General features: G+C 38.3%; 1 protein-coding gene across 1 annotated transcript in view; it reads left to right on the plus strand.

Annotated features, from left to right (window-relative positions):
- The window catches only part of FIG4 (FIG4 phosphoinositide 5-phosphatase), a 247,427-nt gene extending 221,596 nt beyond the window's left edge, over positions 1–25,831 (plus strand). Inside the window, exon 24 of the mRNA XM_075202903.1 lies at positions 20,130–25,831. Within this exon, the coding sequence (XP_075059004.1) occupies positions 20,130–20,307 (178 nt within the window). The 3' untranslated portion in view covers positions 20,308–25,831. The remainder of the gene's footprint in view (positions 1–20,129) is intronic.
- The last annotated feature ends 351 nt before the right edge of the window (positions 25,832–26,182 follow it).

Raw genomic sequence — 26,182 nt, forward strand, 5'->3', positions numbered from 1 at the left:
TCTCGTCACCTGTAGTCCATTCATCTGGAAACTGCCATGTCCCAGCATCAGACATTCTCCAGTTCATTCAGCTATATTCAGATTTGTGCAGGTGCAAGCCTATTGCACTTCAGGACCTCCTCCCTCTTTCATTGGCTAAGCACTGCTGGAGCACTATTTAAACCTCCTGGATTCACCTGTCTGATGCCTGTTCTTCAAGCTCACCTCCTGCAGCCTGTGGTTCTGGTTCCTGTTCTCCTTGTGGTTTGCCTGTGTTCCAGTCTGCTCTCAGTTCGTGGTCTGTGCTAAACCATCGCTGTTCCAGTACGTCTCTTTCCATCTCCAGTGTACTTCATCGTGACAGCTCCGGTTCTCTCATCGCTACCGTTCAGAGCTGCTATCTCATCTGGGACTCATCAGCTGTAACTACGAGTTACCTCCACCACTCCAGTCAGCCTTCAGCCTCTGGCTGTGTTGAACTCTTGCTGCTCCAGTACTTCCATTACCATCTCCAGAGTACTTCATAGTGACAGCCTCTGTCCTCTCGTTGTATACCACAGAGCACCTATTCTCCTAGTGACTCATTGGCTGCTGACTATCAGCCTATGTTATTGTTGTGCCTGTATTTATACCACTCGTCTGTGGACTCCATCGTCTTCATCCACTTCACCTGGCTCCCCCACATCGTTCTGCTGTACACTCACTCATGGGGCCGCGACCTGCAGATTTGGTGCAGCTAAGAACATACCTCCTTGCGGGGGTTCCTGGTGAAAACCACCTGTCTGTTAGACTCCGCGCCCGTGGGTGGGCCTAGCAATGTTCAGCAGAGCCTAGGGATCAATTTCCTGTAAGCCAACTGTGACAATAATACAATAGAATGGCTTGACTCAATTAGCTATTTTGGCTGGATACACTAAACAAGGGGTTACAATATTACAGCAAGGAATGACACTGCACGCTTACATGAAACAATAATACTTTTGACATATTTTATCAGCAGTGTTACGCCAACTGAATCGCTAAAACATTTTGATACAATAACATTTATATTGATACATTTCCCAATGCTATTTTAGCCAATATATTACTGTGGAGGCACATTGCACATCATTTAGAAGTTCTAACCTCATTACCTCACCGATTACCTGTTGACCTAGCTAATTAACATGGGTTGCCAGCTAGTTAACTCAGACGTTATTCTGATTATAAACCAAACCTAAGCTGCACCTCATAACAATGGACATTTAAGACAAATGGTAATTACATTAGCTAACACAAGCAAAATGACTTCTTTATATTTACATACAATATTGCAGGTAATAGCAAGGGCAAAATGTACCTAATATGAAATGAAACACAGATGCTCTGGTGTATGTACTTAGACTGAGCCAAGGATTAAAAAGTACATTAAACCGTGAGAAATGGGTGATGAATACAAAGTTCTCAGGCCAGAAACACCCCGTTTCCTCACAATTCCCCACACAGAACTTTTAAAAAAGACAGCTATAAAAATGGCAGATGCCTATTAAAAAGGTACATCAGTTGTCATTTCTTTAAGTCTGTGTGATATTGCAGCTTTAGAAATAAATGTAAACTGTTTAAGTCACTATTGTTTACTTGCCTATGTCACAATGAGACTATAGCCATGATTTCTGGTTGGTTTCTACTGTAGTGGTGGTAGTTTATTTTTAAATGATTTGCAAGTTTCCATAATGGAAAATCCTAGCAGTGGAACTTGAAAGCTGCTTGAAATTAACCTTCATCATATTGTCCTATTATTTATAGTATATACTGTATATTCCTTAAACATCCGTTCTCTTTGGTAAGTGTGCTTTGTGACCAGCCTGGTTTTTAGCATAGCATAAATACATAGACAAGTGGTCAGGACTGATCTTTAGACATTAATTGCCATAAGACAAAGATCACATGAATGGGCACCCATACTGCTTTCTAAAACCTGAGCCGTAAACTGCAGCTGTGTCACAGAAATGGCGTATATTTGATTAAGTTTCATCAAAAAGACAACTAGATGACAATAATGGTTTCCACTGCTATAAATAACTCTGCTGGATGGTTTCTTATACTTTTAGAATTTGGAGAAGCAAGAAATGGGGTTTGTTAGGGCTCATGACAGATATGTAGGTTAAGTTTGGTTTCTGGTAGGTCTTTGTTTCAGATTAGGGTATGGGCTAATTTTAGTGCTGTGTATAAGTCAAGGTTGAAATAAATAACCTTTTTTTTTATTTGACTGATTACTTTGCTCAACGGTTGACATGAGAGAGTAGACTAAAACACCACAGGATGGAGATAAGTTTTCTTTAGAGCCTGAATTACTGCCACTTTAAATCCGTAAATTTGACTATCGCCCTTATTAGTGACGTCAATAGCAAGTGCTGCTGTTGGAAAATTGAGCAGTCGTTTACCAGCCATGTCGGGATGTACGGTGTCTTTATTAAGTTAAGTCTGCATTTCCTTATTATCGGGTTTATTACAATCGGCTTTATTTTGTAGGAATTTACTGTGTCGGCTATCTAAGCATTAGTTATAAGTACCCAACCCTTTAAGTTAGCCACCTTTTAGCTAATTCTGCTATATCCCGTGGCAGTTGTTTTAACTGCTGTGCTTCATATCTTGTAGAAGAGAAGCTTCCACAGCTAGCTGACAGCAGTGTGGTCAAAGCGATACAAGCACACAGAGAAGGGGAGGGATGACAGTGCCAGGGGCCGGAGAATACAGTGCACTCACGAATCAGTCATCTTGGTTGGTCTACGAAGTGGGATAAGTGGCGGTAAAACATCCTACTGTGATCCAACCCACTTTGACCACTCTATATACATATATACATGGGTCATTAATGGGGAAGAAAATAAGCCACTTTCATATATTCTTAATTACCCTGATCCAGCATGTAAGAAATGAAAAAACATCTTGCACTCTGAGAAGTGGTGTTAAGTTGTAACTAATGTTTTGAATTCAGTCAAACAGTCTTTTCAGACTAATATTACCTTCCAGACATGGAAAAGCATTTGCACGTCATCTCTGCAGAAAGACTACCGAAATAGAATAATAAACATTCTTTAGTTTTATTACCCATTTCAAAAATATTTAAAAATCCAGACACTTTTTTTTACTACTTTGAGCGAAGCATTTGGGAGATGCAGAAATAAAGGTTGCTCTAACTCATGGGCCACTTGACATTTGAAGGTTTTTCTTGAAAGGCAAAGTGCCTGAAATGGAAAAGACATGAAAAGTTATATATACTTCGCATTTTTGCTTGTACTCTGCTCTATATGATCTTGGCCACAGAAATGGAAACACATGTACCCAGATAAATAATAGCACCAGCTGTATATACACCAAGGGTTATGACTTGTGTGAACCTTTATTCTTGTCTGCAATTGCTCTACTTTCTGCACCCCGTTATTTCTGCATGATCTAAAAAATATACAGGCTTTACATCCTGAAGATCCTTAGGAATAAATTGATTATACGATGGCAGTGTTCAAACATTATGTTTCAGGGGTATAGTTCTGCTACCCATTATCCAATGAAGTTGCCACTGTGAATACCAATACTGAAGATTTATAGTCTGGGAAAACAATGTTATGAAATGTTTATTGATAGGTGTAAATTGGCATAGAACAAGTCAAAAAGTACTGTAATGAGTAAAACAATGTAGAAGAGGCAAACATTTACATGTGTCTTGTGACAAAAAAAACACCCTTATTATTAACAGTTTATTAAGTTATTTATGGAGCGCCTACCTTTACACAGCGCTTTACAGAGAATCTTTCTTTCATTCATTCATTCACATCTGTCTCTGACCCAGTGGAGCTTACAATTTATATATTCCCTACCACACAAGCACACAAAAGGGTTACTTTGTGAGAAGCCAGTTAGCCTACCAGTACGTCTTTGTGATTGTGGGAGGAAATTATAGTACCCCGGTGGAGAAAGCATACAAATGCCACCCAGTTAGAAATTAAACCCATGGCCCAAGCACTGTGAGGCAGCAGTGCTAGCCACCATGCCAACCTTTAGTCACACTTTAAATGAAAGGCAAGACAAAAAACTTGAAAATGCTAATAATAGGCAAATTAAGCTCAGTAAAGATGTGAGTTTGATTGTCAGTATGAGATATTTTTAAAATAAAATTAGCAAGCCTGTATGGAATTTAGACCTGTCTAGTACCCTGTTTTTTTTGTATAGGACTCTTGAGAGTGCCCTCTGGATTTTGGCCCTGCATATACCATTTTGTAATACAATTTCCTTTCCCAGCTCCATGGCAGCCCTTACAATGGGTTAATACCCTGATCAGCTCAGTGTAGCCAGGAAGAATTTGCCCCACCTGGACCCTATATAAGGCAGCTCCTCCTCTTTCTCAGTGTCTTTTCTTCCTGTCTCAGCGTGTGTATGACAGGGTAGTGCAGGGTAGCATTTTTTGTTTTGGTTCATTTTATTCTAGAGGGCTTACCTGAGGTTTTTGGACTTTCCTCAGGGTGGCTGTGTGTAGTTCAGCAGTGCTGTGCAGGACTGGTCCGTTCCCTTCATCGTGGGCTGTTTGGAGTCTAAGGTAATGCCTATGGGTGTACACATGCATAGAGGAAGCGTGCATGGAGCGCGCGTGCGCAGTACACCGGACGGATTGCTGGCCAGCGCTGACTGTTTACCAGATCACCTGTCAGGAGGAAGACAGGTGGAAATCGTTACCCTGCTATGGACACACTTTGATGATGTCAGGGCAGGCACCTGTCTTTAGCAACTGACGCTCATTGTTGACTCTAAGTGGATGTATGCTGCAGGACCTAGCAGCTATCTGGATACAGTGCACTATGAACCAGGAGCCTGCCCCAAAAAAGCTGAAGTACACCCCAAGGTAAGCCCTTAGAAGTGGGTGTTTGTGTACTATAGAATAGCTTACTTAGTACCTTTTTTGTTCTATGGTTTACAGTACCTCTGTGGAGCTTGTGCAGGGAAAAAGAAAATGTAAAGTTAAGAATCGAGTGTGTGCAGCTTGTGCAAGGTTGTTTCTTCCTTCCACATCAATCAAGAAATGGTACTACCATCTCTCTACCTTCATCCCACTAATAGTGAGTAAAGACTCCATTCTCTAGATATGAGAGCTATATCTACTTACATTGTCAAGACGGAAAATGTTAGGAAGACAAAGCAACTATTTGTACTTCCTGAAGGTCCTCGCAAAGGACATGCCCCATCCAAACCCACATTGGTGAAGTGGATTAGAGAAGTGATTGCACAGGCCTACAGGGGGATAGGGCATGAAGCACCTAAGATATTAAAGGCGCATTCAGCTAGGGCGGTAGCGATCTCCTGGGCACATAGAACCCATGTATCGGCAACCGACATCTGTAAGGCAGCCGGATGGTTGTCGATGCACACCTTTTCTAAGCATTATCTGCTTGATGTTTCAGCCTCTACGGAGACACAGTTTGGGAGAAAGAGTCTCCAGCAAACAGTGTAAATAAATTTTTGTTTGACTGTATTAAGGTGTTGCATTTTATATCCCTCCCGACTATTGTACTGCTTTGGTATATTCCATTGTAAGGGCTGCCATGGAGTTGGGAAAGGAAAATTGAGAATTATACTCACCGTTAATTTCATTTCATTGGCAGCCCTATATTTTCCCACCCTTATTCTAATAGTTATGTCATAGGACGGCTTGGGAAGTTACAAAAGACACTGAGGAAGAGGAGGAGCTGTCTTATATAGGGTCCAGGTGGGGCAAATTCTTCCTGTCTACACTGAGCTGATCAGGGTATTAACCCATTGTAAGGGCTGCTAAGGAATATGTCAAGGAAAGGAAATTAACGGTGAGTATAATTCTCAATTATCTTCAACTGAGCAATTCCCTCACTTTTAAAGTGTACCTATCATGCAGTAAAAATATAACATTAACAGAACGACCCGATTTAAAAGCCTAATTGCAATATATGATTTATAACATGCACATCACTTTTGAGAAAAATCAGCAATAAAAATGTGCTGCCTTCTGAGTGTCATTGTGAAGGAGCTCATATATCGCCGCTGCTGCTCTTGTGGTGGGTGGAGACTGAGCCACGCATAATGGCCACTAGCGTTCCACTGAACTCATGCGCAGGTTAAGATATGAACTGTCTGGAAGCCAGAGAATATCCAACTCAAAATAACATGTCATTTGGTTTTGTACCTTGTGTTTGTTTTGTATGTGTAGATAACTGAGAGAGAGGACAAATCGATCGTTTGTTCATATAAATAATGCAATTTAGTGAAGTAAATGATAGATTGGAATTTAGCGATTAATACGTAATTGTGGGCTTACTGATGTGGAGGTCAATAGATGTGTAATACTTAGGCGGTATAAAGTCTTGTCAAACAAAGGAATCGCGTCACTCTTACAGATTTCTAGTTGGGATACATAAGCATAACAACTGGGATTCCTTGTTTATGGTTGGCGCGGTAGAAGGCGAATGTTTAAAAAGGTTGTGTAAAATAATGCCTTTTAAGTACATCTGAATGTCACGGGTGCATGTTATTCAACATGACTAAAATAGTGAAAAAGTTGCAAATTACATTATATCCCAATAATTAATGAGATTAGTTATTAAAAAGATCAAAGGCATTGTATCATTTTTATGACTGAACACACAGGATCCTATAGGAGTCATATGTGCCCTATACCTGCCATTACATGGGCTGTTTACACTCTTAATGACTCCTAAATCTTTATATTTGCTCAGAAGATGACTAACTTCTTTTTCTTCTGGCATGCAAAAAAAAATGAATAAAGAAGAAACTATACAGCTGTAATAGACAGCAGATACAAATGTATGTTTAGTGACATCATCTGATATGTGTAATCTGCAGTTGTTTGTAGGTGACAAATACTCTTAAAAACAAAGCCACTATTTGACATTACTAGACTGTATATTAGTGAGTTAAATATATTTTATACATTAATTAACTTATAAATAAAAAAGAACTGAAAGGGGCACTCCATAGATTATTATAGCTTTAGTTAAATACTTCATGTGGATTAAAAATATTCATACCGGATAAAAACAACAGCAAAAAAATGGAGCAATAGTGATGATCACAACAGGTTACCACCAATGGGAAGGATTACATATGCTAAACAGGTAGTGTAACATGCAATTAAGGAATGACCGTATTCCTTGTAGTTGTTCAGTGTAATTATCTAATGGAAGTTTTTCTTAACTAAATATGATATATTAAACATAATAAGGGACCCTTTAGTGACAGTCTAAAGCAAGTAGACGATTGTAAGTAACACCCATCCAGCCAATCAGATGTAACAGGGGTGTCTACATACCCATATATTAGTACATAAAAATGGTCCCTGAGCAGTTGTACAGACTCCCCTAAAGGGAAGAATAGATGTCATTCATTTGTACCTAAAAAGCTGATTGGATACTGTCACATATATACAAACAGTTGCTAAGCGACATCCCAGACTTAAATTATATAGTTAAGGTCCCTATTCGGTGATTCAAATGTTATAGGGAAGTTCTTTCCCATTAATGGTAAAATACATGTGCAATCAACAGCAATTACTCTGATATATAAACAGTACAAAACGATTTATGTAGACATATTTTAGTCTAACCCTTTAAACCTGTATATAGGAGCCGCAAATCAGTAATACATTTACTTAGACTATATAGATCACATAATAAAGTAACAGTTGCTAAGCCTAAAGGAAGTACATGAGTATAAAAGACCTGTCATAATGGATTATTAAGTACCCATATAGCCAGTCTGAAGTAAAGGGTCCTTTACATATAGACAATGAGATAAGGAAAGGAGGACATCCATCATTTAAGCCTAAAGGTGTGGATTAGATAATGTCACCTACATGTAAACTGTTACTAAGTAACCCCTCAAACTTAAATTATATATTTAAGGTCCCTATTTGATGATCCAGACCCTTCACCCAAAGAATCACATGTTGTATACTTTGCGTGACTTCCTTCGGTAGAGGTCGGCTATGTCAATTGTGGAACCACTTGTACACTTGTTCATTCCTTTGTGTACCTCCTGATTGCAGGAAGACATTGAGCTTGGTTCTATCCCCATTGGCAGAGGAGTGAAGCGGAGTGGCTCGTGATCGGGGCAGTGCTTCATAGGAAATAGTGAATGTAGCCCCTTTAGGCTTGGGTAGAGTGGTAGGCTTCCTGTGCGGAGAACTTCCTGGCTTTTGCTAATTGTGCAATATTTCTGTTAGATGGAAAACTAGATATATGTAAAGTTACTAATCAATAGTTTATTTCCAGTTGTTTTGCATAAGTGATTCTGAACTTATACAGTGTGCCTCAGCCTGACTAGTTAGACTGAGTGGGCAAGAAGAACTACTCACAAGGTTTATATCCTTACATGTAGGAAGGGCTTTGACTTTGCAAAAAGTAAGCTGGCACTTAACCTCCATGGTACAGATCTGAATTTTTTAGTAAATATTCTGAAGTTTTTTTTTATTCTTAACCTCTTAATCATGTTGTGCTGCTCTTAAGCATTCTTTGAAGCCAGATGAAAATAGAGTTTTTTCTTAGTAATGTTCACAAGGTGAAAATGAATGTTGCATTAAAGCTATTGACCATATGAGTACAGCGTGACATTGATTTCCTTGTGGGCTACAAGAAGTAATAAATGGCTACATGAGATTATGAGAAAGGCCTTAAACAAGAAAACAGCAGACTTTGGATGTCATTCCTTCAAAACTTTACAAGAAATATAATGCTTAAGCACTTGTCTAATATTAAGCATCATTCAGTCTCTATAGCATTTGATATAATTGTACTTGTGGCTATATTTGTCTGGGATGGAATCCATTAATTTGAATGGAGCTGAGCTTTTAGTCATTACAGCCATGCAGCTAACCTGCAGTTGTTAACTGTGAAAAAAATATTTTCCTGTTAAATACAACACATTTACTGCTATAACACCCTTAGAAATGTATAACTAGGATCTACTTTCCACTACATACTCAACTCCTCGTTGAGTTTGGGTTTCAGGAGTCTTAAGAAGTGCATAATGAAACCTATTTAAGACCAAAGGCTTCAACAAGGATATGTGCAAGGAGTTTGGGATTCGTAGATATGGAGGAAGTATGAGTTTCTAAGCTACTGTATTGATCTCTCGCTCTATGGGAAATGGACCAATGTAGCGAGGAGCAAACTTCACGGAAGGTACCTTAATCAAGTTGCGACTGGAAAGCCAGACTCAATCCCCTGGTTTGAGAGTGGGTATTGCTCGACAATTCCGATCAGCAAATTTTTTGTAATTGGAGGAAGCCTTTAACGGGGAAGAACGGACTTCCTCCATATTTTAGTGAACTGACAAAGTATTATCAGCAGCAGGTTCAATGGCAGAAGGAAGAGGCTGGAACTCAGGTGTCACGGTTCAAATACAAAGTACAGATCAGGAGCCAGGAATGAGGTGAAAACACACAATGTTTATTGCTGGAATTACAACCTGATGGTGTAATACTGAGCATACAGGAAAATGCAGGAATAAATACCAGGTATATGGCTGATGCAGATAAGCGGTGATATGGAGAGATCCCAGGTAGCAGGTAAGCAGTGATATGGAGAGATTCCAGGCAGCATAAAAACCACAAGCACAGCAGAAGGCAGGAACAACAGGATGTGACCACAATATCCAGCAGTGTATGCTGGGAGTGACCGGTATAAATGAGAACACACCCAGGTGCAAAGGATAATTGGTGAGCAGGTTAACCCCTAATACAAACAATAAGGCACAATAGCAGCACCTCTGGTGAATGGAGGTACTGCCACAATAATAACAATAATAAAGTCTAAAAAGGCAGGAGCTGCCATGCAAAGCAGTATGCACTGCAAGGGGCTTGCAGGCAGATCCTGACATCAGGTATTCAAGGATGAAGACCATAGACTGTAAAAAAGGGTGTAGACCCAGAGGAGGAGTGGTAATGCTTATTGTGGGAGAATTCTGCGCAGAGTAAAAGTTCATTCCAGTTGTCTTGTGAAGATGAGACAAATATGTGAAGAAAGTCCTGATTCACTCTTTCACTATGCCCATTTGTTTGGGGGTGATAGGCAGACGAAAACTTAAGCTTTCACTTGGAGAGCTGAACTGAAAGACCACCAGAACATGGTTACAATCTGGACCCACGATCGGAGATTATTTCTATAGCAAAGTCTGAAAATCTGCTGAAAAAAATAATTGAGTCAGTTTTGGAGCAGAGGGAAATCCAGCGAGTTGAATAAAATGGGCCATCTTGGAGAACCTGTCAACTACAACCCAGATGGTGTTGAACCCATTTGAAACTGATAGATCAGTAATGAAGTCCATAGACTGATGAGTCCTGGGTTGGTGAGGAATAGACAATGGTTGAAGTTGTCAAGCAGGTGTCTGACTAGATATTTTATATTGGGCACACCTGGTACAGGAAGCTATTAATTATTGGATGTCCTGCTTGAGAGTATGCTCCAATAGGATCTTTGGACAAATTTGAGAGTTTTTTTAAACTCCTGAATATCCGGAGAATCGGGAAGCATGAGCCCATTGAAGTAATTTCTTGTGAGGTGCAAAGGCAAATATCCTCATCTTGAAATATGGAACGAGAAAGGACATCGGCCTTACAATTCTGGGATCCTGGCCGGTAGGTTACCTTAAAGTCCAGGCTCGAAGAACTGATGTATATGTTCCATGATTTTTCCATATTTTCCATGCAAAATTCCCTTTGAAGCCCAAGAGGTGACTAGGGTTCACCCTCAAAGGGGGGGGGTGTATTGTCACACACCAGGCTCTCAGATCCTGTCACTTACCTCTCCACTGTCTTTCCAAGCTTTCCCTGCAGTCCTCAGGCTCTAGTGTTTTCAGATCTCTCTGCAAGATACTGCCCAGTCTGTCTCCACTCCAGAGATCCCTCCAAAAAGTAGATCCTGGGAGCTGCCATCTTGGATCGAGTCACCTGATTCATCTCAGCAAATCAGACTGCTGCTTCAGCCCAGCTGACCACAGTCTCCAATCAGAAAACAACAACTCTAAAACAACTTCCAGGAGCCCTTACCTGTTGCCACTGCAACGTGGTAATTGCTTGGTCTCCTCTACTAGTCTATCACCACCTGTGCCAGTCCATCCATTTACATGCAAAGGAATATAATCAGGCCACCCAGCATTGTGTACGTAGGGACACAACTCAGTCTGGGTACAGACAGATCCTCAGGTGTGACAAAGCCTTTTGCTTATGATCCCTTAACCAATACAGACGTAAAGTTCACGAATGAGCATCGGCAGGGCTAGACATTTCTAAAGCGATGTCCTCTCATTCTTCCCCCTGGAACATTTTCTTCCAGTGAGGATCCTGGAAACTTTCTCTCAGCAAGGCTTGTCCTTCCCGTCTGGAAACTTTTTTTTTTTTTCCCATCGAGATTATTCTCTAGTATTATTTTATTATAATGGTCTAATCCAGTGTTGGCTAACCTGTGACACTCCAGGTGTTGTGAAGCTACACGTCCCAGCATGCTGGGACTTGTATCCCAAACAAATGCAGACTGACTCTTCTAATGCAATCCACGATTGCCAAAAAGAATCATTGTGCACTAGGGCTGCTGCTGGGGATGAGACTTCTATACAGAAGAGGACCAAAAGACTAAGCATAGTTTAAAGCATCTTGTTGCGCAGTATCACTAAAGCATTGACAGCTATGTTAGCATTTCAATTCCATTTCTCCCAAACAGCAATTCTTAAGCTGAACTTGCAGGTTAAACACAGTCCTTCAGTTCCTAGAAAATGCCATTGTACCAACTATCCACTTGACTACGGGTATGTGGACAAGCAGTAAGACTACATGACCGTAACATCCTACTGGGTAAGTGTATCACCATCAGCAGTAGTCCGCATCTGTAGATGTAGCAAAGTAGTGCTAACACACAAATGCCAGATCATTCACAGACCAGCTACTTTCTGTAATGCTGGCTTCACTAAGAAACATACTGTCATAGCAAAATGGCCCCCAGGATTTCTCATTGCTGCTGATGGATTGCATTACGAGAGTCAGTTTGCATTTGCAAATTGGATGTTGGACTCCGTACTAATAATGAGGATATTGATGATGAAGTTGATGATTGCATGAGGTATCTATCCATTCTTCTGGACTGCTTGTTACTATATAAAATGTTCCTGCTTTTGATAAACTACTTGAATGAACTCGGTGCAAATGAGGTAACAGGGAGGAGGTGCCTAGATGGTTAACGTCCCTACCTTTACTGATTGTGATGTCACAAATGCTGCCTTGACAAATGTTGTCTGGGTTGGGCTAACAATATTTCCACATGCAAGAGATGGATTAAGAGCTTATTATGGTTATGAGGTGGTAGCACTGGTGGCCGTACTTGGACAAAATCAACATCATCCTCATTATCTTGTTTAAGTACAACACACTCATGATTGTCAGATCCACAATAATCCTCCCTCATCCTGTTGCAGATAAGAAGCTTCCAAAGTAGCATCCTCAATTTCTATGTCTAAATCATTATTACTGCTCATCCTCACATTTCTCAATAGTTGAGAAATTTTGAAAGGAGTCTGCTCTATAATTACAATGTCAGACTCACACAAAGCACTCATGGACTCTCCTCAGGATTCTGTGAATGGACAATTTTGTTCTTCAGTCTCAGTGTTCTTTTCAGAGCGAGAAGGTGGTGCATGGGAAGTTACAGAAGATGCATGACCATTTTTGGCACTCGCTTTTGCAATGGGCATTCTAGTGCATGTAACAGCAGTAGCAGGACCACCACTAGCAAAAAGTATCCGTGCCTTGAGCCTTTTCTTGCTCTGTGAGTTGTGTATAGAATGTTAGCTTTTTTTTTTTTTCTTTAGATTAATCGCCACAGTTATCAGTAACCTCTTTCCCTTAAAAGTTAAATAAAGAGCTGATGTTTTCTTTGAGATTGACAGTCTTTGTATTTGGAGAGTTGTCTTTTAAATTTTCTTCCCACTTTATCTTTTTTTATTTGTAGAGGTTGAGAAAGTACTACTACTGGGATGCTCCCGATAGACTGATCCATGCTTGACAAGAGGAGTAAAGCTACTTGAAGTAGCTGGCACCACATCTTGTGATTTCTCAATGAGATAGGGAAAAGAGGGACTGTTGCTTCACAATATCATTCAGATTTATACAATTGGGTCATTAAAAGAAAACTTGTTCTTTTGGGCTTGTGCTGTCAAATACAGCACCTTGCATTTTTTGCCGCTTGCTAGTACAGATATGATGCTGTCCCTTATACAGCCTCAGAGTCAAACACATGGATTTTAAAAACATGTAATCATTTGATGGGATGGGGTCCTACTAAGAGTCAAATAATCTGTTTTTTGGCTGCTTACTAGTACAGATGTAAGTGATACTGCCACTCACACAGTTGTCTTCAGATTCAAGCACATGGATTTTAAAAGCAAGAAACAGTTATTTTTTGGGGTGTGTGGAGCTGACAGTCAAGAAGGCACTGTGTTTTAGTTTCTTAGAGATGTGCGTGATACTGCCCCTCACACAATTGCCTGTAGATGCAAACACTTGGGTCTCGATTTACTAAGCTGCGGGTTTGTAAAAGTGGGGATGTTGCCTATAGCAACCAATCAGATTCTAGCCTTCATTCTTTTATTTAGTACATTCTACAAAATGACAGCTAGAATCTGATTGGTTGCTATAGGCAACATCCCCACTTTTTCAAACCCGCAGCTTAGTAAATCTAGCCCTTGGATTTTAAAAGCAAGAAACAATTTGTATTTTTTGCTGTTTGCTGCTCATAGTCAAACAGCACCCTGTTTTTAGTCCACTCCTAATTAGTTTACTTATAGTATTATTACCAGCAATCACGGATTGCCTACTGTTCATTCTCTCACATCCACATTATCAGCACACAATTCCAGCAGACTGTGATCTGTAAATATACTGTAAAGATTTCTGCAGTAAATCACAGCTTGTCCAGTACACATTAATTGTCCTTTACCCTCTCCAACCATCTATAACCCACTTTATCAGCACACAATTGCAGCAAACGACTTCCCCACTATTAATTCTAAAATAGCAGCTGAGAACAGGAGGGAGGTCTATATACAGAAAATCTCGATCCAAAAAAACGTAGGATCCGACATTTTCCTGAAACTTATTTGCCTAGTTTTCAGGTCTGAATTTTCTGGGAGAAACCAAGTTATGGCGCGGTTCGACTCTGTACCCCAAACTTTGGATATGTTGGATTTTTTTCAATCCGAACCGCTCATCTTTACCTCTAGTATCATTAAAATCTACAGCAGAGGATACATTATATTTTATGTTAGAATGTTTTATATATTATTCATAAATTGGAAATATTGATTAAATAATTTATATGGAGTTTAATTATCCTTACAATACCTTTGGTCAATATCCTCTTCATATTACATTTGTTGGATCATTTGTAGAAGGTAAATACTTCATGTAACAGAATAAACATTAACAGGTTATATACACTGTTATTAATGCAAGTTTGATAAATGTACAATTCGTTTTTCTTTTAAATTAACGCCCTCCCCCATATTTGTGCGCACAACACCATAGATAGGTTAACAAGGCACACAAATACATATAGCAAATTAATATATATATATATATATATTGAAAAATTAATTTAAAGTGCCACCATAAAATTCTGAAAAAATGATGTGTAATGACACACCCACAGCACAATAAATTGTTGCAAGTAAGTCTTGTAAAGTAAAAATATAACTGAACTGTGTATATACATATAAAGAAAGGTGGACAGCACGGTGGCTTAGTGGTTAGCACTTCTTCCTCACAGCATTGGGGTCATGAGTTTGATTCCAGACCATGGCCTTATCTGTGTGGAGTTTGTATGTACTAACCGTGTTTGCGTGGGTTTTCTCCCACACACCAAATAGATACTAGTAGGTTAATTGGCTGCTATCAAATTGACCCTAGTCTCCCTGTGTGTGTGTGTATGTTATGGAATTTAGACTGTAAGCTCCAATGGGACAGGGACTGATGTGAGTGAGTTCTCTGTACAGCACTGCGGAATTAGAGGCGCTATATAAATAGCTGCTGATGATGATGATAAAGAACATATAATAAGTAGAATGTATGTGGATACAAATATAACACAACGCATTTTGACTAAAGTGCTTCAATTTAATTCAAACAATGGAGATAACTTATTGCAGAACAAATTTCATCCAGGTATTTTTTATATATCTTCTGCATTGCCTTGATTTGTGTTTTTGATCAATGTTGTTAGTAATTTCCTAGATAACACACCTTTTTGAAAATGAAGGTGCCAAAACTTTTCCGCTTACCCCACTGCAGGACACCATTGGGCATCCAGTATGTAAAATCTCAGAGCTTTCACATACATCTTCAAGCCAGTACAAACTGTTAGATAATTATATAGACAGTGTTTACTGCCTAACAAAGACCAACTTACATACTATTGTAACTACTTTTTAGCATATTTCAATGTATTTCCTTTAAAGATAAATTATGAACTGTAACTGTACTCAAACCTCAAGTGACCATGTTTTTGAAGTAATAATAATACATTTTGGGGCATATTCAATTCTTCCGTTCCTGCGCCGCGTAAAAACTATTACCGATAATATGGTAATAGTTAGCTGGATTTCAGCTCGCGGCTCAGGGAGCTGCGAGCTGAAATCCAGCGAATAAATTACCATATTAACGGTTTTCCCGCGCACTATTACCGTAATAACGGTAATAGTGCGAGGACCGCGGGATTTTCTGCGTTTCCGCTGAGAATTTAATATGCCCCTTTAAGTTGGTAAACAAATGCTCTTTATGGTGTAATAAAATGTTTACGTATACTCTCATATATAGGCAAACTAATTTATCTGCATGTTAAGCATTTAAATCCAAAATGCTTGTAAGACTGCCATGCAATAACATCTGGATAAAGCATATCAGATGAGTTTATTTAGTAAGCAAGATGAAACAAAATGCAGATCCTTACATTGTTTTATTTGTGCAAATTTGAAGCTGTGACTACTTTTGCTGGTTTACAGATCCACCTGGAAATGTGCATCTTGGGAAAATGTGTATGAAAATATAACTTTAAAATCTAATCTATTATCACTTTATGAACACTCTTGTTAATTTAAATAATGTTTATTTTTTCCCTAAAATACAACTCTGTTTTGAATTTATTTATTGAATTGTCATGACAAGACCTGCATGTGTGACTGGTGTGTGAAAGGTTCTATCAAAACAAAACCACCTGGTCTGTGTAAAAGTAGTAAGATTCTGCCATAAACACAAAGTCCTGCCACCACTATGATTTAGTTATAGAGCTGACACTCTTATGAAGCGTAAAGTTACACTCTATTGAACTTATGTCACCTGTTTGTATGCTATATTGTGTGTAATTGTTTGACCTGGAATAAGGTAGAACCTTTTTAAAACTAAAATACTGAAATGGAAAAATAGTATTAAAGTATGCTTTTCTGTACTCTGCGGTCTGGGAAAAGCTTGAAAGTATTGACAGTCCTTCAGTAGAAAACTGATCCCCAAAATTAACAATTTTTAAAATTGATTCATCACTTGTTGAAACTTTGTTCTTTCTTGTACAAACCCACCTCCTCTGTAACATCGTGGCAGGAGGTGTGCTATATGCTAATCTGTTTAATAACAGGTGTATTGACTTTTTGTCAAAAAACAACACAATGGCTTCTACAAATGTATTATAACTCTCTTCTGGAACATAGCAGAGGTAAGGCATTTATTCCACTAAAACAATATAAGTTTTCGCACATATACATATGCTACATGATTACTTTATATTGATTCCTTAGTGAAATACAATATCTCTATAACTTCCTTATGAGGCCTGATAAGTCATAGACACCTATGTTCTGGCTTCTGTTCAGTTATTCCCTGACTGATCCCAAAATGGAATTACAATCTACTATAATTAGAGTCAAACAGCAGTTAAAGGGGAAGTTGTTTCAGTATTTTTAAATTACAGTGGGCCGCAATATTATCTTACTAATAGATGCACCCTAGGGTTAAGAGGGTCACCAGAACCATTAAGTATGGGGCCCTGTAAGGTGGCAACCTAAAAAGCCTGCCCTTCTTCCAGTCACAATAGTGCAGAATTAAAGCTTTAGGGAGGACATAAAGATGAAATCTTACAAAGTGACTAACCCCTTTATGATCAGATATTTTTAAGGTCAAATTTAAATCAAGATACAGATATATATAAGCATTTCACTAACTTTCTCTCCCCAGTGTTTGTACTTTGTATATTAGCTACTGCATGTGTTAAACTTGCTTTTAAAAGTGCATATCTGGTTCAACATGTATATAAAGCAGGAAACACAAAATTATATTTTGTTTTGTGTCGGCAAAGTTTGCAAAGGATTATGTAATTTCCTTTCACCGATGTATGAAATTATACTTTTAGTCACTTAGTTCCTCTTATTAGGCTAGCTGAAAATAAAAGTAGTAGGAAAGCTTCCTGCTATTACAACACAAATTACATTTTTGAAAGAGCAGTGCCATTATTACTAAATATGAATATTAAAGAGTGTCATTATGTTGCACCAAATGGACTTAGACTGTGAGGTCAAAGTTGTCATGAATGAATGCATGGCGTTGACTATATTTATACTGGTTAGGCATATGTCTATAAGAAAAACATAGGTCTTTCACATTACCAAGAAATATCATTTTATATTTTCGCTAATATGCTAAAGTATACTAAAATACAATGGTGTCAATGCAAAATTTATGTGGTTTTTAAGCATGTGCTATATTTCTGTGCTCTTTAGACTTTTAAGTGCAAGAATATGTTTTATGGCTGTTAAATATTGCTGGTGTATATTATATGTGTAGAATTCAATAATCCATTGATTGTAGTGTCATTTTTCTTTTATTTGCCTTGGATAATTTGCAAAATCCGTCATCAGTATTTATGCTAATTGTCCTGTAAGATGACATTCTTGCAGGAATATTACAGCATACCTTTCCGTTATGCAACTTTTTCTAGTTACTGTTGACATTTAAAAGCTAATTCTGCTTTAAAAAAAAAATCAGTTTTGGATGGAATTACGTAAGTAAAAATAAAATTTTACCTATGTTGCGGCAATCTGTTCCCCCAAAGTCTGCAGCTGTCAAGGGAGGCTGTCCTCACTTCTGGATCTCTCGTGCTGAGGCAGCGTTTTTCCTACAGGAACTTACTGGCAGGACAGCTTCCCTTTATTGCCACAGACATCAAGGAACGCACCACATCTAGTGGATCACCATAAAGCTGATAAGTAATATTTTGCATTTAAGTTTTACTTATTGAACTTCACAACTGAGTTTTCAGTTTTGGCTAGAATTAACCTTTAATCTGTATAACTTGTGCAATGATGGAGTGAATATAACATACATGTGCTCACTAAACTATTATGAGTATTTTACATTGCTAACATTCAGCTGACATATTGTAGCTTACCAGTAATGCTGACAGCTGATGGTTTCCAGCATACAAGTTAAAATATACTGTGTTAGTTAAAAATGTGTGTTGGCAGACAGCTCTCTATACATGGCAAGTGTCAGTGATGCTTATTATCTGTAGATGCTTAACAGTTTTGTAGGGATTCTTTTTTTTTTTATCTATTTTCCTTTTTTATTTATATGGGTCTGGGAATTGCACTACAGAATGATATTTAAAAGAAATGTTCCTTCCTCTATTCCCTTTTTTTTTTTTCCTTCAAACCCTTTTGTTTCTGTCAGAGACTCTGTTCTAAAAATGTCTTAGTCGCCAACTTTACATATTACTAGGATCATGTGTAAGAAATAATTAGTTTATTTCAGGCAGACCATGTGTAGGAGGTGAGAATGCTTGGACTTTCAGATGGCATTCGTCACCCCCTTGCTCATTCTTGTTCCAGGTGTACATAATAGAGCCTGGTATCACATGAGCCTAAACTGAAAAAACGACATTGTTTTTTTATTTTTATGTATCTGCCTTTTTCTCCATGACCTGACCATAACCTGAGGCACATCTTCCTCACAGGTCCCCAATGCATGGTTCTGTGCAAGCAAAGTTTAAAATAGTGAGGTAAAATAAAATAATATGGAATAATTCCTAGAAACGTGGATGTGGCACACCACAAAGCTCTGATTATCATCAGCAAGTAGCACAAAGTATAACTATAATATACCGTATATACTCGAGTATAAGTCGACCCGAATATAAGCCGAGGCACCTAATTTTACCACAAAAAACTGGGAAAACTTATTGACTAGTGTATAAGGCTAGGGTGGGAAATGCAGCAGCTACTGGTAAATTTCAAAGTACATGCGACAAAAACAATCACAGTAATAACAATAATGATAGGCGGATAGAGCAGTATAGTGTCAATGCCGATGGGCAGATCATCAATAGTCTGTGTGTAGGCAGACAGTTAGCTGTAATGTCTTAATACACAAAGCAGTCACTGGTGGATGTCAGAAGGAAATATGATTATGGATGTTCCTCTTGTTGTCCTCTGTATGTGTACAGCGATATTGTGCAATTACCTTGGTATGGTAGTTAATGAGCTTTAACTGCCATAATCGAGGATGCTGCAGCTCCCAGATCTAGTTTCAGTGTCCTTATGCGCACCTTTGTCCTCTGTTGGCGGTGACGTGGTGGAGCGTGTCATCGGTCAACGCGATGTTTAGGGCAGCTATGGATGTGCTTGAGACCACTGTGTGGCTGCCGTAAATCCTGATGATGTGGTGGTATTCCCCTGTGTAAGCGATGTGCGCTCCGTGTCTGGCTCTGTTGCCGGATGTGCTGGTGCTGCAACCCGCGCATGAGCGGTAACCGGTGCTCTTAGTCCTGGAGCATCAGTCGAGTATAAGCCATGGGGGGGGGCTTTTTCAGCACAAAAAATGTGCTGAAAAACTCGGCTTATACTCGAATATATACGGTAGGTTATATGTTTTAGAATTGTCTAGTATTAGTCGTATGTTACAATTTTCCTCTAATAGATGACATAATTTCCTATTCTTCTGAACATTGTGACATTGGTGCTAGGAAGCAGTATGCTGGTAATGTGTTGTTAATATTGCTGTTGTACAATTTATTGTCACTAATGTATTTTATGTATGTTTCATGCAGAAGCTGTATCTCTTCGTTCTCACAAGACAACATATATGAAGTGATGCCTCCCAAGGTAGACAGGAAGTCATTGGATATATTTCACGCTCACATCCAAGCAGGCAGAGGTATTATGCAGCCACTGGGGAAAGACGACGTGCTAACATACAGAGAATACATTCGAAATCGATATATGTAAAGGTTCATTATGTAAGAAATGAAAGATGAACTTTAGATTTGATGATTAAAACATTTAGTTATTAGCAATAAACTAACTGTATTAACAGAAAACTCTGTTGCATGTTTAATGTTGTCCTCTAAAATAAACATTGCCTGAATCATATATAGTTGTTTGATTAAATAGCTATATTGTATTCTTATTAACATGTGCTATATTACCCTGATGAAAATAAACTATGCACTCGCCAGCCCTTCTGCATGAGGTGCAGGTGGCTCTTTTTGTCTCAACTTACATCTTGATTTGCATGAGGACAGGACTCTATGTAACGGTGTTTCTCAACAACATTGGGGCCTATTGTATGTAGTAGGTTGTGCTCAGTTGTAATGTGTTATTCTGATACATTTTACTTACCTCTCTGATGACTATGGCTACTTACTCTCTGGATTTTAATCTTATCTAGTTCCTTTCTCTCTTAGAGGTAGATTTATCAACCCTTATTTACATTTTTGGACTCACAGCATATGTAACAGAGTATATATAACAGGCCTGAGTCTTAGGGCTAGATTTACTAAGCTGCGGGTTTGGGAAAGTGGAGATGTTGCCTATAGCAACCAATCAGATTCTAGCTTTCATTTAGTTAGTGCATTCTATAAAATGACAACTAGAATCTGATTGGTTGCTATAGGCAACATCTCCACTTTTTCAAACCCGCAGTTTAGTAAATATAACCCCTAGACTCTGACCTGTACTCTGTTGTTAATGACCAGTAAGGTTTTCAGTTTTTAAGCTGCTGTATTTAAAGATTTGTCCCTTCCTCCAACTCTTACTGACACCTTATATTCCTTTAATTTCCTTTTGTATGATTTCCACTTTGCAGTAATACTGAACAGAGGGGTAACTCATTTTTAATCTCTGAGATAAACCAGCAATATAGAGAAACAGTACCAACCAAATAACTTGAATAAAAATGCTATTGTACTCATACCATATACCAGTAAATAACAAATACTGTAGACACTGCATATGATACTTTAGAAAAAATCAACAGAGACATCTTGATTAGCCAGTTATTGGCATACATGTATAGAATTGGGATCTGACAGACAAAGCATCACAATTCATCCGCTGATAGATCTGTCAAAACAATCCAGAATGTTGTTACAGTCTGTGTATGTATGTACCATCACAGTGTCCTGGGCTGTATAAACATAATTAGGCACACAATAACCTTAACAGATGTCAGGAATAATTGGGAATACTCTGTCAATATTTTATGGATCCGATTGTTAGCTTACCTTGTGACAGTGTAAATGTAAGCATTCTATGTAGCATTAGTGTGCTAATTGCTTATGTGCCATGCAAGAACAAAGGCATTGTTTTACATTTTGACTCATGCTTTTTGCCTGTTTTTCATCACAAAAGTGTCAAATATTTTTATTATTACTATTATATTATTAGATTCCTTCTTTTTTTGCATTAGATTTATTCAGACATAGATTAGGGGTTGTATTTAGTAAATTGTCTAAAAAAGGAAACAATTAGGTGTTGCCCATAGCAACCAATCAGATTCTAGCTACCCTTTGTCTCTAATATTCTAGAAAAGGATAGCTAGCATCTGATTGGTTGCTATGGAAAACTCCTCAATTTTTCCTAAATCTACTCAAGGTCTGGTTTGAATTTGAGTTCTGATTAATGGACATTTTATTTATGATTTGGGAAATTAAAGAAGTCTGCTTACTTTGTAATGCTCTGCAATTGATAACACTTTTGTTTTATGGTTGAACAATAACATTACAATGTATCACTTCACTATGACACTGAGGGTTATATATTTTGATTAGAGCTGCATCAGAGTTGTTGTGATTGTGTTCCAAGATCAGTTAGAGTTTATAGGGATGGGGGGACTGTGATTCGTGACACTCACCTTTTTAAACACACATAATGCATGCCAAAATCTCCATCTCACAGGTAGGTGGTGAACAACTTTATGCTTATTTTTTCACGAGCAGCAAAAAAGTTAATTACAAATCATGACAATTGATTATGTGAATTAAAAACAATAATATTGTGTGGGTAACTTTTCAAATAGTTTGTCCACTCTTGGATAGCCCCATACTTAATATAACCTGTCCTCCACTCCCTCCCATTGTGTAGCACATACACGTGGGTCTATTACCTGAGTTGGATTTCATCACTGCTTTTAGTGCTGGAGGGCTCAATCCATCCAGTCCTGATCTATAGAGCTTCGTAGGGCTCTATTGAACAGGACTGGCGATATTCTAATACCCACTGTGATTTGATGAGGCAAGAGAGAATTATAATAAATAATGAAAGAATAGTATATACAAACAAAGTTGTTGGAAATAATAACATGACAGCATCAGTCTGTATCACAGTATGGAAATATTGATTGTCATTGTTGTAAAAAATCATGGTATTCATGTATAGCAAAGAAAACAAAAGAATGTAAGAAACAAAATACATTATAAATAATAAGAAAAAAAAACCACTAAAAAGAGCAGCACTAACAATATTTGCATCAATACCATGTTCTTTAACAATAAAAAAAACAGAACATTTTCAGTTAATGCATGCTAACTTAATTTGTAACATAAAAGAGGAAGGCAGGAGGGGGTACAAAGTAACCTATTTGTGAAGTTGGATCAAATGGTGATGATGAATAGGAAAGAGTCACGTAACTGGATGCAACTGCCATTCAGTAGGCGTATGATAAGTGTCAGAAAATTGTTTGCTCAACCAACTGCAACTGAGAACCACAAGTTTCCCCATGCCATCCCAATATAAAACATACTGTGAATGAATGTGTGATTTACCATAGGCAAAGTAAAACCAATAACACAATACTGACACTGTGTCATGGATGTTAGTTCTCCATCACCAAAACCTATCATCAAGGAGATTCATAATTTAAGGAATATAAGCCATACATGAAGCCAATGTAAGGATTGGAGTCCAGTGGCTGGGAAGGAAGGCAGACTGATAAAGGATTGCTAGAACCAAGAATAGTCAGAGGCAGCTGGGTCCACTACAGAGTAGAGCACATAAATGCAAAAGAGTTCAGACAGAGGCAAAGTCCAGAACAAGCAGATGTTGCTACATGAGTTGAGGATGTCCGAAAGCAACAGCACCTAGATTACTAGCAGGAGCACAATAAATCTGACAGGAAGAAAGTGCCATGTCCTTGTTTATATAGGAAAACTGGTGGAGCAAGAACATGCTACAAAATCAGGGAAGTAGTGAAACTGAGCTTAGACACAGACAAGGATCAGTCCAACAGCCAGTGTAGCTCAGCAGAGCAGAAGACTCCAGAGGCAGAAATCTTGAGTTCAAATCCTGAAAGTCAATCACTATTGATGTTGATCCTCATGGTACTGAATTTGCACCTTTTGACTATTGTACAGTACAAAGTATTAGTTTTCAGTGCTTTATATCTTCAGGAAATCCATATATCTCTCTCTCCATGGCTTAGCAAACACTAACACTATTAATCGATTTTTAAACAATTGTAGGTTACATTTCTAACTTCAGTCTTTCCAAGTCCACTGTGAAATAGAATCGGAATGTTGGATAATATTTTTTACAAATGAGGCTGACTTGGGCACCCACCTTATTTGAACAAGTTTGGTCTAAATGAGAAAATCTGGATGATTTCACTGATGGAATGCCACCACACAGACATTATTTGCGTATAAGTTATCGGAACAAATAAAAGATGAACTTGCTGGTGGTGTTGAAACCTCAAATACTTTGGATTCATATATTATTTGTATTGATCAAGGACTTATACTTATGCACAACTTATCCATATCATACCACTGAAAACATTTCGAAAAGGATTTCTATTCTGGAGCTGGAGTAAACCTGATCAATATATAGATAGTTGTCCTAAATATGTCAAGTGGACTTGGACTCTAGGGAGGGAGGAGCGAGTAAGATGGATGGAGGATGCGAGAGGGTGAGATAACCAAGCATAGAGAGGTGGTTATGCGGATGGCTGGTAGGGTTTTAAGAATTGGTGAGCTTTCAGTGCCAGCTTGAAGGTGCACAGACTAGGGGAAAGTCAGATAGAAATATGGAGATGGTTCCAGTGGAGGGGGGCAGCCCTGGAGAAATCTTGGATTCGGCAGGTAGGATGTGTTGATGAGAGGGGAGGAGAGGCGACAGTCATGGGCAGATCGCAGAGGACAATAGGGAGTGTATATGGAGAGGAGGTTGTAAATGTATGGAGCAGTGGAGTGAGCAAAAGCCTTGTAGGTGAGGGTGAGGAGTTTGAAGAGGATTCTGTAGGTGAAAAAGAGCCAGTGTAAGGCTAGACAGAGAGGGGTGGCAGATAAAAAGCAGAGTGACAGGTAGATAACTCTAGCAGCCACATTTAGTATAGAGTGAGATGGAAATGGGGGAGGTTAGTGAGGCTATTCTATTTGTACATAAAATGCAGACGTCTTAGTTGCACACATTTACAAGTAGATGTTTACGACAGGGTTCTAGATTACCCCTCCCTTCCTAGCATCTGTTGTTGCTTATACATTGATTGTGCAACTTGCATTTTGTGTATTTCCAAAATACTCTTTGAGTTTTAACTGGCGATTCAATCTACATAGGTCTGTTTACCATTTGAATTTGTTATGTGTTTGTAGGAACAAATGAGAAACCCTTATATAAAACATTGTATTTCCATGTGTAAACCAATATTGTTCTCTATTAGTATAAGAAAGTGATCCTTAAACTATTTCTGACGAATTAAAAATCTCCATAGATGAATATTTTGAATCTTGTTCTATTCATTTTCACACACCTGACTGATAATGAGGCCAGTTTTAATGAGATATTTATTTGAATTTTTGAAACTGGCAAATCCAAAGAAAAGATAATACATAAGAAATCATGTTGCTTAGCACGGTCCAAAGATCCCTGAAATGTTCCCCATTCCTTTTCCTACTCCCCGACCCCCTTTTTCCCTTCTCCACACCCTTTTAACCTATCTTGTTGTTCTATTTTGCTCTCATATTATAAATGTGTTAAACTATTATGGAGCATGTACGTACATCATATGAGGCTCTCTTTACTTGATACAGTTGTCTTTGTATTGCTTGATATGCATATGGCTCTGCATATGGTCAGAAATATGCTAATTTTCGAGACTCTGTTTCTAAGAGTAAGTTACTCCCATTTTGCGTCCAACTCTGCTTCATCCCCTATATGCGCAATTAGTATTTATAGTTTAAAAGGATGGACATTTAATTTGCATATTACTGCCATGCATGATGCCGTTCAGAGCTTAAGATCATGACTTTCCAATCTACATCTTGTTCTGTTTTTGCATTTGTACTTCCTTGCAGTTCTGAAAAATCTTTGCCAGTTTACATGTCACAATGCCAATTTATGGAAGCCTATCTATATATACAATCCATTCATCTACTGTTGTTTACAGAGTATAAAAATAGGCAGTCTCTGGTATAGTAGCTGAGTTGCTGCTGGTGTTTCCTGAAACCAGCAAAATTTACTGTGTGCACAAAATATATGCATATATGCAAAAGCATAACATTTATAAAAGATTGACTTAGAGTGTAAATGCAAAGCAAATGAATAGTTAGTCAACACAATGGCAACTAATAAGAGATTTTTTTAAAAAATCAACAGATGTCAACAGTTTGACCTGGCAATGTGAACATTTTGCCATGCAGTACACTTCAGCGTGATTTGTAGTGGAACATGAACAGCTGTTGTACAATTAAGAACTTTAATGTGGAACGAGTGATTATGTTCCATAGCACAACATGTATCACTTGAATAATGAAGTGAACAAGGCATCAACAACAATACAGTTATACACCATTTTGGAATGTTTTATGTTCTTGTTCTTATCGCATTT

This window comes from Mixophyes fleayi, chromosome 3 (assembly GCF_038048845.1).
Source record: "Mixophyes fleayi isolate aMixFle1 chromosome 3, aMixFle1.hap1, whole genome shotgun sequence".
In the NCBI taxonomy this organism is placed as follows: domain Eukaryota; kingdom Metazoa; phylum Chordata; class Amphibia; order Anura; family Limnodynastidae; genus Mixophyes; species Mixophyes fleayi.